The 15,882-nt window shown below is 36.5% G+C and overlaps 1 protein-coding gene across 2 annotated transcripts in view; it reads right to left on the reverse strand.

Annotated features, from left to right (window-relative positions):
• Positions 1–15,882, reverse strand: part of LOC134753765 (CDC42 small effector protein homolog) — a 45,523-nt gene that overhangs the window by 16,959 nt on the left and 12,682 nt on the right. For both annotated transcript variants that reach the window (XM_063689732.1, XM_063689801.1), the window contains exon 2: positions 1,361–1,835. In XM_063689732.1, the coding sequence (XP_063545802.1) occupies positions 1,361–1,502 (142 nt within the window). In that variant the 5' untranslated portion in view covers positions 1,503–1,835. The remainder of the gene's footprint in view (positions 1–1,360; positions 1,836–15,882) is intronic.

Here is a 15,882-nt window from a genome sequence, read left to right on the forward strand (position 1 = left end):
CTCCCGAGAGATTAAAGCGTTAAGTTTATACACTTTCTTTTTAAGAATTTCTATGTTCACATTGAATTAAACAATTTATGATGTCCTCCTACTTAGCATGGCGACTTGATACGTGGTCAGTAACAAGTATGTATGGTTGATGAACCTGAGACCCATGTCAGGCAAAATTAAACCTTCCATCAATGATACAAGGACTTTGACATGTGAAAGATTTTGTCTCTTTATTTGTACAGGTCGTTCACCTTGGCTTTCTGAAGGTTACTTCGTTATCGGCTCAATCGATTGAGTGACAGGAACTTATCGACTACTCGATTGTGCCGTAGATTACATCAAGTGGCATTATGGATATCAATTCTATTGTGCTATATTCTCCATACTCCTGCAATACTTCTATCTACGTCACTTGGAGTAATCCCTTTCAAGTGTCCACGGGAATGTATTGTGAAGTAATGTTTTGCCAGATGTTTAATTTGCTATCTCTAGAAGTTATGATACCTCGCCACGCCTAAGGGCTTATGTGTACGTAGGTATATGGAGGGTATATGTAATAAACTGACAGAAGAGTTTATCCTTAACACATACTGTAAACTACTTTAGGTGTATATTAACACCTAAACGTAACTTTGTCCTTTAAAGTTTAAACGCATAATGCAACGGAGTGTTGTAAAATGGTAGGCACATTTTACAACACTCCGTTGCATATAAAGTTTTTCATATAGTCATGGAAATTCATATAATATCGTCATTCATATAGTCATGGAAATTCATATAATCGGTAATCGCCTAGAAACAGAGAACCCGCCTAGCGTCCTAGAAAGTACCCGGTCCTAGAGAGGACCCACAGAACACAATTAATATGGTTTTCTGTGAGAGGACCACAAAGCGGCACTTATTATTAGAATTGGAGCGCAGACTTTATTTTTATTATGGCACGGTGCGTGAGCCCACTTTCGCTCGACGAGAAACATCAAGTGGTATCAAGTTTAACCACTATTGCATGCTGTAAATGCTGTAAATGTACATATGCACATGAATTGCAAAATTGCTGCAGTTAGCTTAGCCGACCACTTCGAACTTCAATAGTCGCATCGCATCGTTTCAATGATCCTAAAGAACATGTTAATTGCAAATGGCAAGAATGTTGCAGGAAACTCGATGACAAGTGAATTAAGCAGTCTCATATTGTTAACAATGTATCATAACTACACTAACTACCCTTCTAAAAAGACACTTGTTAATTTTGTTACAAAATGGTTTGGATGAATTTAACAATCAATCTCAAAACCTGACCTGGTTAGATGGTGTCAGTGGTTTAACATCTAATAGTATTAAGAAGTAATAATATTATTGTAATACATACCTATGTGTCCTGTGTGCTGGAAGTTTGTGGGCGCTCCGATCATGGAGCGGTCTATTCTCCGGCGCGTCCGCTGCGCCTGCGCGGCGGGCTGGTAGCAGCACGCGAACCACTGGAGCCAGATCTCACCACCGGTGCCGGCCATTTTCGATCACTAAACCGTCCACTACTAGCTCCAGTCACTTGTGCGTGTCAACGCGGCTTGAGAATTCGAATTTGAAATTCGAATTCTCTATTTTTTATTCAAGCACTTGTTTCTGCTGTTCAAGAACTGCTGATTATTTTTTCCAATTATAAATTTGAATATCGAATGTAGAATGTGGAATAAACACTGAGTGGTACAGCACGACAACACGAAACACTGTCACTTATTGAAGAGTCTGCTTCAGATAATGTTCTTGGAATCGAGGTTTATATAACGCGCGATGATCTCCTCTCCGCAGATAACGACGGGTGCATGATGTTGATGCTCCGATAACTGTAACGGAAGAAACGATACTATTAAATTTTGCTTTCTTTTAAACTAAAGCTTACTAATTTGATAATATGTAAATAAACATATTTTGATGGAAATATTCTTAATGATGTTGACAAGAAATTATAAATGTAATTTTAATGGTTAATTAAATCTAAAAATCATTTGTATATAATGTTATCTTTAAGGTTTGTTTAATAATTTAACGAAGACAGACAAACGACCTTTCTTCAAATTAAAAACAACAATATTGATAACAACTTGGTTTGATAAAGATATTGCTCCTTCTGGAACGACTTGTAATGCCATACAAAGATGTCAAGTCATTGAGGTAAGTCGAATCATGAATTCATATTTAGAAACAAACGGATTGTAAAAATATGAAAATATGATCATAAGTATCAACTCATGTTTAACAGAAAAAATGTGGGAAAAGGGTACATTCATACGCAAATTTTTACGACGTATTAGAAACTTTACAATACCTACTTACAAATATTATTTATTACACACAGACAATGTACAACTCAAGCTATAAATTGCTGAAAACAATATACAACAAGCGGTCTTGTCGCTATTAAAGAGAAATCCCATCCAGACAATCTTAGCGGTTAGTGCAGAAAACAGGTTATTCAGCAAATAAATGTTTGATAAAATGTTTGATAAAATATAAATAAAGTATTAAGTGAGTGGTGCCGAAGACTTATCCCCATCATATCTTCAATACATACTTAAGGACCGGTTGAAAATGAAATGTGGTTTATCATATGCGACACTTTTACATCCTTTCTTAGAAAACAGACTGGAAAAGCGTGTCGACACCGGGGTGCGAGCGTGGGGCGGCCGTGGGCGCAATCTTATCGAGACCCACTCAACCTGACTCAATTCCACTTATATTCTTACTCTATTCTAGAACAAACAGTCTCTGTCAATAAGGAGGAGATTTGCGTGTATATAAATGACCTTGAGACATCTCTACAATCTGTAGGATAGATCGGTAACTGACAGAATCGTGGACAACTATATAGTGACAGCTGCAAGACAGCCGGTTTATCTGATGACTGATAAAAGCGTCAAGATCACTGGTGGTTTAAGAGAAATTCTGTGCTGTTTCAGTTGCCATGTGAGTTTTCGAAAAGGCAGTAGAGTATAGGTATAGTATGTATGAAAAATAAAAATCGAAAATTTTTGAGTGTTAACAGTTCCTTGGACAAGTTTTGAAGTTGGCCTATATTAGTCGGTGGCTGACGTTAGGACAGTTTACCCTAAGTACCATATAAGTAATGCATAAAATTAACTTGTAAATATAAAATGACTAGGATATTCTCAAAAATTCTTGTAAAACAGAAACTTATGGAGAGTTCTCCAGTTTGAAAATATACGAGACCCAGAAGAAATTACTGTGTTTGTATTTTGTGAAACAATGAGGGATTAGGTTCCTTCTTTTAAATAGTTACACCATCAATAACAAGAATGTGTGACGTTTTCAAGTAAAAGGTATCACATTGTCGCTTACCATAAGGATGGATTTGCTTGTATCTTCATACAAATAACCTGTCAGAGCGTCCTTATGCTAAGCGACAATGTGGTACCTTTTGCTTGAACACGACACGTATATCGAATTCTTATTGCAACGGTACGCAACGGAAGCGATAAAGCCACATGTTTAGAAACATTTTTATTTCTACTAGAATGCAGAATACACACACCAGAGAAAAAAACAGTGAAAGTTGATAAGATAACATATCCGAGAACATGGTAGAAAGAAGTGTTCCAGTCGTGGTCGGCAGGCAAATATGACTTGTTTTTATGACAGCCTGTGATGGCTGTGAGTGCTGTGACACACTAAGTTATACATATTATTACTATAGAGATGACATGTCAAACAATGAAATTGTCGCAATCACAACCTGTACCATGGCGCTTACGCGTTTTGGTCGCGAGATTCACGCTCCGCTTCTATGATTTGATGCCAAATTCGTCAGATCCTCATTTCTAGTGCCAAGATGAACGTTATAAACACATTTTTATTGGTGTACGTATTTCCCGCCAAATTGCCATATGAAGGGTACACGGAAAGAACATATGTCGTCACTTTTTTCGGAAAATTAGATTTCATTTCAAAATGTAGAGCTCTTAATGAACTATTAGTTATATTTTTTGCTACCACTGTATAATGTATGTAACACAACTTTTTTTTAGTTAAAAAAGACCTGGTCATGGAATTCATGCATACATTTTGACATGGTTCGAAATTTTAAAACCGCGATTACTCAAAATGTTACTAAAGTGACTAGACATGTTCTTTCCGTGTACCCTTCATATTTAGTCTTATTTTACCTGTTCTTATCGACAAGTTCTTGATATCTCGGCAATATTACAATATTGTGAAAAGCCTCGCCAGTTTGCACAGTGTCAGCCTGTCTTACTCGTACCGAGCGTGAACTAACAACCCAAACTGTTCAAAACCGGTATACACGGTATACCTGTATTGGCCCGACAAAACACGTTAATATGTCGATGCCACTTATCTCGGTTGATACACATACCATTAACTTCCTAACCTACATCTTTTGCACAGTTAACACTATCTGGAAAACGTTTTGATTAATTCGGCATCTGATCTGTATCAGTATCAATGCACTAAAACTATCGATTTGAATAGAGAAAGCTACCTTGACATAACCTTACAAATGGGAAGTTTTATAGCCGTGTGTGTTTCCGAGAGAGTTGGAATTCATATGATTCGACAGCTTTGTAGGCTAATTTATGAACAAAACAACTTTAGAAGATACCTACTCGTATTTAAGTTTGGATCAAGTTACACCATTTGGGAACATAAATGTCTGTATCAGTTACCTATTAAAGTCGGATAGATTTAGATTTAGATATTTATTCTCATAATATAAAATTACAATATAAATTATCTTAGACTAATCTACACGAATTTATATTATGATCGTCAGTACATACAATTTACATTATTTGATAAATTACAATTTAATTACATAATTATATATTATGTAATTAAATTGTCTAATATCACATTACATTATCTAATAAATTCAAAATTACAATTTAAAAATGTCAGAGTAAGTAATCATAATTTTATCCACTTATGTCAAAAACAAAAATTCTTACAGATACTCTAACAGATGGAATAAAAAAACCGGCCAAGTGCTAGTCAGACTCGCGCACGAAGGGTTCCGTACCATTACACCGCAAAAAAAGACAAAAAAATCACGTTTGTTGTATGGGAGCCCCACTTAAATATTTATTTTATTCTGTTATTCGCACGTGTATCGAACAACGTTTTACAGTACATATGGCCCTTTAAACTTTCGACATATGCACGAAAAGTGCTCTTTACGCACTAGTGCGAGAAAGTAGCACCATATGTACTGTAAAGTATATTATATCATAAGTTGCATTACGTCGTTGACCGATCGATAACAAGTCATTGCTGTTATCAGCTCCTAATTGGTCGATGATGAGTGAAAGTGTACCGCCGGACGAAAGCGAAAGTCCACGTCTCGACTGCACTTTGACTGCATTGTCAAGATATTCGGACTATTCGGAGCAGTAAAGCTTGCTTTCCCGCCAAAAGTGCAGCCTTAAAAATAAGATACGAATAAGGAAAGACGTAAATTGTAAACTAAAAATGCACTGCAAAACTCGATTAAGTTTCAGTTCAATATTCTCGGCTATAAAAATTGTTCAACTATTTATAATGCTGTCAAATTGGTATATCATTTGTAAACAATCTATATATGTAAGTAGGTAAGTGTAAATACAATTACCTACTTATTATCTTGTTTACAATGTCGTAAAAACAGGCCTTTCAACATTCTTGTGCACTTACATACTAATAATAACTTCTATTTTCATCTAACGGACGGAGGAGCACTATAAGGGTTTTCTTTTTATCTTTGAATTTAGACACGAAGCCTTCAAAAATACACTTAATACCTATTAGGTTTGCTAAACTTTTATTGCAATAATATCCAAAAAGCTATGAATATTGAAATTGAACTAGGTAATGATCATTTATTTTTGCTACACATGTCGACATTTTAATTGCAATATCAAAACGCAATCTCAACCAATCAGCGTCAGTCAGCGTTCGAATTTCAAACGCTGTATTTTTTCGGAGCGCGCTGAGAGGCTAGTGTCACATCACGACCTATTAAGCCGGTCCCATTTTGACGACGCTTTCGGTTTTATGGTAATCAATTAGTGTAATGCATAAAGAACATTAAGCATGAACATTATGTATTCTTCGTAGTTTTAAAGATCTAAGCATACATAGGAATGTAGTGATACATTGGCTTTTAAGTTTAAAACGGTCTAGTAGTTAGACCGTTTTGAACTTTTGAGCTTCACTTCACATACTTATATAACTATGCGAGAAGGTAGTTAGTGTTATTTTATGGATGTTAAGACTCGCAACATAGGAAGACATTAAACAGTACAAGTATACAAACTAGTAGTTATTTCAACCGTCGCTTCCACAACATTGTCGTTAATCGCGTTCAACCAGAGTTTAAAGTAGCAACTGGACCAATCCCGATTGCTGCGATGAACATTAACACAGTTCGCGAGTTTTCGTTGCACAACTGGCTCGCGTATTTCAACAACGTACGTGGACTTAAAAATAGTTGTGGGAAACGTGTGTCTGGCTTCCCTGATAAGCTACATTAGAGGCAGTAGCATAGGAAACGGTGCCGCAGGTAAAAAATCTTTAGATAACTTGATCAGCAATAACTCAAGTTATTTTGTCATGCAATCTTACTTGGAGGTATACAACCTTAGTCAACAGAGTTCCAAGTGGTGTAAAGCCCACTTTGTGAATTTAAAACGTCGCATGCTACAAGTGCTGACGATATGGACATTTACATTTGTATATGTATTTGTATAGCTAATTAACATCCCTTTTGTGGAAAAGTCTCCATGAAAGGGACGTCAAGTTGTGTCAACCCTAATAATTGCTCGGAGCAATGCTGAGCCGAGCGAAGCAGAGTTTGCCCGAAAGGAGGAGTGTCCCACCACTGTTCCGGGCCAAAACTTCTGCTTCGCATACTGTACAGTTTATGTACTCGTAACGTGTGCCAAATCAAGATCGAAAACCAATTCTCCGTGTAATCGTATCCCAACTACCCAAGCAGTGGCGTAGCTAGGCGTGGGCGAATGGGGCCTTCGCTTACGGCCTCGCACTTAAGGGGGCCTCGCAAAGCCAACCTTTTTATTACCTTGGGAAAACACATTGAAAAGGGCCTCGCAGATGTGGTTTTCGCCCACTAGATTGGTTTACGCTTCGCCACTGTACCCAAGCATCTCTATCTGATCGCAATGTCTCAAAAACTGAGTAGGTAGTCGGAGCATAAAATTGTATGATTATTTCATAGAATAATTCAATTCAAATTCAAACATTGATGGTGACCTGCTTAAATTTATTTAAGAAACATAGAAAACGCATTAGGAAACGACATAGCGTGTTGTAATGCATTTTAACATTAAACGATATCGCAACCACCATTTGTTTTTATGATATATCTTTCGTATGGAGGCAACTATTTCATCATGTTTCAAAAACGGTCACTTTAAGTACTTAGTTTGCGCTTAATCTTATACCAAACATTGATTGAATTAATTTCACATTGTGAAATTCACAATGCGTTTATTCCACGTTCAGCGTACTAACATGTTTGTGTAATGTTCTATGTACGTTGTCTAACATTGTTAGTCAATAGTCATTTCAAATATGTAGTACCTAGGTAAATAGATAGAAAAATGTAACAGATAAAATGTTTTTAAACTGGTTTCATATGGAATTTAAGGCGTGAGAAATAGTTTAGAACGGATGCAAAATCTACTTCCAGTGAAAAGTAATGGGTTTATAGTTTTAAAGTCGCTTAATTCCTCATATTGATTACTTAGCGCGTCTTTCACCATCTCACTAACGCGGGGTTAACCGATTAAACCGTTAACCCAGTGTCATATTATACTGGTAATCATGGTAACTCCAGGTTTAACCTGTTAACCCCGGGTGAATGCTGCAAGTGGCCCGAGTTCTAACTATATTATATCTATGTGTAAGTAGGTATGTTTAGAAGTCAGAACGAAGCCAATGATGCAGATTTTAAGTATAAAGATATTTAGTAAATAAATACGACTGTAAGTATATACTCGTACATACATAACACATACACGAATTGATATTTTTGCCTACTCATATTTAATACAAGTTCGAGGTATTTATATATTGTTATCGTAAATACAGAACCCTATTCCGTATAATCTTGCCCAACCATCAACATGAAACAAGCGTATTTGTAGGCGCGGCGGGAGATCCGCGCGAAAATAGATCTCGTACCTTTAACAGCCCTATCTGATCTCCAGACGTGAATGAATCTATCCATCCCCACACGCTACCCTTCTATATTCATGTGATAAAGCGTGAGTTGTGCTTACTTCTTATGCTGGCACCACACTTCGCCTTATTTGGCAAATATTTGTGTTGCATCTCTTTCCTTTGACATACAAAACAAAAGGGATGCAACACGAATATTTGCCAAATACAGCGAAGTGTGGTGCTGGCATTATATCTATGGTTGTGTCAAGGATACAAGCAGAGGATATACAAGTGACACAACCGTAATTCTAAGTAGATACGTCGACGTCGTCGACGAATCGCAACATTCGCAACGGCAGTAAACCAACGACATCTACATATATACGCAATTGATCAAAAAAATTGACAGTGATATCGCCGGCGTCGACAACAACAGCAGTACAGTTGCAACAGTAATGCTGCTCCACAATAAACCTTGTTGTTAAGTCATTGGCCCAGAACCCACCCTGGATTGGTGAATTGGCGTGAACCGCGTGAATGATGCCGCGGCCGCTGACATATGTAGGTGTCACCAGATTTGTTTGAAAGCCCTCATGAACTTCCTATTCGATTCTCAGAAAACAGCACTTAAATAAATGATAAAAACGTATACAAGCTTTTATGACTGACTGTACTTTTCTTTCCACAGGCAACTAATACTCATCGAGACAATTCTAAAAACCCTAAACACAATTAGGTTGCGTTGTTTTATCACAGAGTTCCTATGGCTACCTCCTGTCTCCATCATCAGATCAGTTCGATGGTACCATAATATTGCGTTGTCACCTGACTTACATAAAAATATGTAGGTATGAAAATTTTCAGCTTCATTGGAAGTTGGGAAGTAGGACAAATTTAACTTACCAGATTTGACCCGTCATAGGTACATTGCAAGATTAGCAAGTTAAATAAAAGCTTGTAAAAACAGCGAATTAAAAAAAAAAAACTCCATTTTTTCCTTTTCGTGGTAAGTACCGAACCACTCTTGCACTGCGTTGACTTTTATTTATTCATATTGTAACCAAAATATAAAAATCTTTATCGTCAATAGTTACACACGTCCAAAATACAATATTAAAATGCAAATAAAGCAATTACATTAATTATGTACGCATAGCTGTCCATATTTAGAATAGACCCAGTTTGTCGTAAAGTGTAGCAGTGTCGGTGTTTTCGCGCGGCCTAAAAAGTAGAATAAACAAACAACTTTCCTTCAACGTTCCTTTTTAAGTGTGTTGCTTTGAAACTAATTAATAGTAATGAAGCATTATGAAAATTAATTCATATACCGACTACTTGTATAACTTAGATTTTATGTTGTTTCTTAAACAATTGAAAGTCCTAACCATTTATTTATAGTTTTAATTAGGTTAGTAACTTTACCTATCAACCATAACATAAATACGAATAAGATACAATAAATTTTCTTTTTCTTTTTTTTTTTGTTTCGTTTTCATTACGCGATGAAATGCATGGAATTTATCAACTTAGTGTATTGGCGCCTTGTCACTAAATATGTATTCTTCATTTGAATCTGATCAATTTTACTTTAGAGTGTTTTTTATCTGGAACTATGTGACCTCTGTTGTTATTGAATAAGTATACCTATAAGTAGAAGCCCCTAGAGGGGCTAATGAACTAAGTGTTCAAAACTTAGGATTATTGTAAGGCTTCCATCGCCATTAATTTTCAATTTGGTATGTTTTTTATTTTATGTTATTTTTTCTCTCTTTTTTGTACGCATGTGTGTGTGCGTAAGTGTTAGCATTAGTTTAAAATTGAATATTTTGTTACTACCTGTGAGTTCCTGTAATTGGCTTCCTGTTTTAATCTTGTTGTTTATTGTAAGTGTATAGCTGTTGGTTCTCCTTAACATAAATAAATAAATAAATAAATAAATCATAATTACTTGATCCGTAAGTATGGTTGACAATATTTACAGTGAAATTAGGAGAAAAACATTTTCCTTTGCCTTATTTTTATGCCTTTTAGGGCAATGGCCTTTACTTTATGTAAATACGACTCCAGTGATTCACCGGCATCGGCACCGCTAACACAAGTATATACAACGTAAGGAGTATTTTAATAAGCATTATTTTAATTTAAAAGTACATTCTTCAAGAAACTAAATCGATGGAGAGTACCGGTCAATCACATACCTATTGGTTTTTGGTCATAATACTTATCTGGGGCCCATTTCTTGAACGATATTAGTCTAATATTTTAGTGTGTTGTTATGGCAACCCATACGATTTGACAGTTCGTGGACTAATAATATTAGTTTAATATACTTAGTTCGAGAAATGGGCCCCTGGTACATACTTATATTTATTAACTTCGTACGAATACGATTTGCGTTAATGATATTTTGAATGTTTTATTTTTGTTTTAGGCACATACACAAGAAGGCAGATGTCAATTTTGGACAAACTGTACTAAGGAATATAGTCATAGCAATAGGGTTAGTGTTGCTGCCCAGTTTGATGAAATTGAGTATAACAACGCACGCAAATGTAAACCATTTTTCCTAATTTAAGATAAATAGTATAAATACTATGTGTGCAATTGTGCACAGAGTTTCAGTCATAATACTATTGATAGTTGGACTGTGGTAAAAGTTGTCACCATTAGTCAGACGAGTCGCGACGGTGCACGGTGTCCTGGGTTCAGGGCGAAGTATAAATAGACGCCGCACAAGGATCTCTAATTTAAGACCACGTCTGCGTCTAGTGCGTCTGACAAGGATTCGGATTGGAGATATAGCATACTAACTAAGAGATTTATTTTCAAGTATGTTGAGACTGGAAGCAATTCGTTTATTTTTTGGGGTATGACACTTATCGACTATGTATACATATGCGTAATGTTTGGACGGAGAATTAAAAGCGACGCTCACAGCGTGGCAAACAGTAGACTTTCGTCGGCTCAGATATTCATACTATTGGGTACGTAGATTTGACATGCCTCAACTGTTAAATGTGTAATGTGTCCCAGAGACGTAGGTACACGTCACATACGGGCCCATATATATTGCTTAATTGTCACATCCTATCTTAATAAAAGTTGAATAGTTAAATGTGTCGATCTTGGTGACGTAGTATGTATCTACCAGTGCCTTGTCTGTTGTCAATATGGCGCATTATTGTCACTTTTATCACACGATAAGGACGTACCAAAACCTCTCTTTTTGTAAGACAACGCTACGTACGCTAGGGTTGAAGCTGCGCTACACATATGCTGCGCCGCACTTACAGAGGCCTATTGATTCAAACTTACAAGCAAAATGTTTATAAATGGAAAAATACATCAAAAAAAAAACAAAAAGCACATTGGTACATTATATATATTATCGACTTGTGGATCATACCTCGTGGCCAATTTCTCGAACGACAATAGTCGAATATTATTGTGTGTGGGCAACCCATACGATTTGACAGTTCGTGGACTAATAATATTAGTCTAATACCGTTCGAGAAATGGTCCCCTAGTTGTAGTACCTAGTGGACTATCGTTGAGTGGTGTTACGGCGTTACGGTAGTGTATAAGATAGTTGGTTTTGGTTACCTACTTACTTCTTTTTAAAATGAGCTTTCTAGGTCGAAAGCTCTTTATTAAATTATGCGTGGAAACTTTCAAACATTATTGATTAGTTTATGGTTTTCTAAATAACACTATTAAATCCCATGACAGGTAGAATATTTTAATTACTACAATCCCCATAAATCTTTATGGTAATATATTCTATGCTAGGTACCGGTTCATTGTAAAATATGCCTTATGTCCGGGGCAGTGGGTCGTATAACTAGGGCATCTGCTGTTCCGAAGGAAAGGCTTGAGATGGATTTGGTCTATAGATTGGTACCGTTTAACGTATATTCTAATATTTAGTCGTGAAATCTCGGTGTGTATCACAGCATTTTAGGCTCTTTTAAAAAACAGAAGAACTCAATAAAACCTATGTTCTTATTCTGATTGTTATTCTTATTCTCATTCTCATTCTCATTCTTATTCTCATTCTCATTCCCATTCTCATTCTTATTCTTACCTTACTTTAAACCATGAAGGTTACAATTACAATAGTTTTAAGTACTTACACAGTATTTAAGCAAGTGGGCAAATATTTCTAATACCTATAGAAGATGCGTACATGAGTGTTAAGTAGATAGATAGCCTAGATATGTATGTATTTATCTCATGAAAACACGTAGTGAGATATTGGTGTGACGCACACCGTTTGGTCTAGGTAAGAAAAACAAATAATATTTGCATGTATTGACGCATTTAGTTACTTCTTTATCGGTGTCAATCACATCAGAACATAAGGAGCGATTATTAGGCAAAACAACCTTCGACACCTACTGGTATTAAACGAATAAATGTATCTAGTATGTATCGCATCCCATTGGCTTACCCTAGGATAAAGAACACCATAAGTCCATTTCGTCTTAAAGGGAAAATAGTCGTTTTACACTCGGGTGCAAAAAATCGGACCACCTCTGTTCTTTTATTATTTTTTTAATTTCTGTAAAAACTGTAAACGTGATTGTGGCATATTATACCTTATGTAAGGTAGGCTTTTCCTCTATAAATTAGTGTGCTTTTCGAAAGTTTTCTTTCAATACTTTCAGATTTTCAGGGCTTAGAACGTTACCGCCCTAAAAATGCGTACGGAATAAAACTTATACCTACTGGGAAAATTATGTTTCTAAGGAAATTTAGGAAAAATTAAAACAATTTTCAGATTTTTTATATTGTGTATTGCCTCTTCTTGCCCTAAGATATGCATTACGATAGTTTCAAAAACAGGGCGATTGGCTTGCAAAAGTAATCAGTTAATCGCAGGAGATAATTTGAGTGTTGTAATGAACACAATGGTAGCGTTAATGGTTTAGTTTAAGTGATTGCTATTTTCTGTCGCCGTTGCGTCAGTAAGGTCAGGGGTGTTACAATTGCTTGCCAACTATGGGTGATTCAGGGGTTCCGCTGAATTAGCAAATTGTTACATATATTTATAAACGAGTGATAGTTATATAAAAAAAACCCTAATCCGGATCCGGGCCGGATGCCTATAATCCTCATACTGTGCATTCGGCAATCGACCCAGTGAACGACCCAGTATGATTGTGCCAGTAGTGGATATTCTAAAAACTTTTAGTATTAAGGTGTATTGGGGTGACTTTGAAAGCGGGCTACCCCGCATTCGAAGTTACCTCTACAGTCTACAGGTACACTGTTCCTGCCCAGAACTCGCACAAGCAATGCGAATACACGTCCAATATAGACATGCAATGAGTACAATTATAACAATTTACGAATTCAATTGGGTTATGCAAAACTAGACCTTGAGCTAAAGAAAATACGAGCATTGACAAGTACATTTACAAGGTGTTTGTCATTGAACTGCAAGATGCGTCGTAATCGCTAGCGCTAATCTGGCGTGACAATGTTGGCAATAGGATTTTTTTATTCATTTATCAGACTTGATAAAGTGGAATATTTATGTTTCAAGTCAACAGTGGCGCAAAATAGGTACATTTCATGAGCAAGCTGTAGAATAATTGGCCAGGTATTCGTTTTCTTCAAAACTGGACCTTTGTGTCTTAACCTATTACCGCCCACACCCACTTTTTGGAACCCGCCATTTTTTAATGCTGCTAGGTATAGTCACAGTAGAAAATTTAATCTAACACCTTAACCCAGGTGTACCCAAGTAGTTACTGTAATGTAATGTACCTACATCAAAACGTCGCGAGCAAGTTATTCCTTATCAGCGCTCACTAATGCCACGGCTGGATGCACACTAGTAAGGTAATCGGATTTGTAATTTAATTTCCATTTTGCTGACCTTACCGCGCCACATTAGTGCTCTTCTTTCACACAGTGATAACAATAACAGGTTTTATGTATATTTGAATAGAGTTGCGAATAGTGTTCGTTCTTGGTGTACTGTTGTTTGTGGCTGCACGAAGACTAGTGAATAATGCAGAATAATAGTATTGTAGGCTACAAACACTTCTCATCTTTGTGACATTTAGGTCTGAATTATATATAAATTTATTTTGTTAGGCTCTTTAACCGCAACAAAAATAATCAAAATGGCTCAGCTAGCTAAAATAGATAGCAGTTTTGAATTACTCAAGTGTATCCCCGGTTAAAGCCTGATGGGGATCATGTCCATAAGGAACCGTAGAGGCTTTAGCGCCTGGCTAATTATTCGTTGCCAGAATAAATTGTATATATGAATAATGACTAGGGAATGAAATCTCCAGAAATATATCTTCGTATCCTATCTATATCTACCCAAGGGTTTGCCGGAGGTTATTTATTATTAGACAAGATTAATTTAAAAATTAAATAGCTCTACCTATTTTCAGACTTATAAAAATCCTTTACCACAAGACTTGATTTAGTGTAGTTTGAGGCTCGTCCATACTATTATACATGCGAAAATCTGTCTGTCTGTCTGCCTGTCTGTGTGTTAGCTCTTCACGCTTAAACCGCTAAACCGATTTAGTTGAAATTTGGCATAGAGATAGTTTGAGTCCCAGGGAAGGACATAGTTTTTATGTCGGAAATCATCCCTAAAGAGAGTGAAAAGAGGTGTGAAATTGAGATTTGATGAATTGCCTAACAATTGATGTCATGCAATTAAGCTTTTGCTCAAATTGAATGATTGCTATTACTTTACTTTATCCAGGCGCTAAACTTACTTTAGCTGCTGTTACTGATTCAACGCAGACGAAGTCTCGGGCAAAAGCTTTAAATAAATAAATAAGGTAATAAGAGGCTCGCGGTGGCGTCAGATTGTCAGTCTTTCTAATTAGTTTGTCTTTAGTCTGGGGTTTCTTGCGCCACAGGCATTGAATGCGTTCCCATGGTGGATCTCACGCTAAGTGGGCGTGGGGCTATTCAGTAGCGGGTGTCATTGAATGAGTTATGTGCACTACCACGGTACCGTTTCGTTGTCTTAGATACTGTTGGACCTCTGATATATTTTGTCTTTCATAATTATGTTCATTAGAACTTAGTATAAGTAGAAGCATTATAAGCCGGTCCAATAAAATATAGATTTGAATGGCAGAGTTGAAGCTGTAGTTGGCTAAGCTTCAATAAATGTGACGTTTTCAACCAAAAGGTACCACATTGTCGCTTGCCAATAAGGTTGAGTTCAAATTGAAGCTATATGGAAATAGCGCCTTATTGACAACCGACAATAAGTACCCTTTTGGATGAAAATGGCACAAATTGTAAGTAATGAAATGGCAGGTCAAAGGATTGACATCTTGAGTCGCTGAAAACTATAATATAGAATGAGTCTTACGGAATGCACCGTGCCTACTCTGTGTTTGTACAGGACCTATCCACGTTAACTGTAGCAGGTACATATGGATATACCTATCTACGTATGCCATTATGCATATATGTACCTATGCATGACCGTCGGTAATATTTTAAGGGAAAACACTTAACCGTTGTTTTCCAAAATTAATGTGCATGTTTAAGTAATGAATGAGTCAAGACGGTGTGGTACGGTATTTTAGTAATACAATAGGTAGCCTTCATGATGTCAGCCTGTTCAAGCTGTCCCCGTTTCCATTCATCTAGTTTGTATTAACTGAGTCACTCTGTCAACTAGAGATAACGCACGCATTCGCCCCT

Source organism: Cydia strobilella, chromosome 1, assembly GCF_947568885.1.
Source record: "Cydia strobilella chromosome 1, ilCydStro3.1, whole genome shotgun sequence".
NCBI lineage: Eukaryota > Metazoa > Arthropoda > Insecta > Lepidoptera > Tortricidae > Cydia > Cydia strobilella.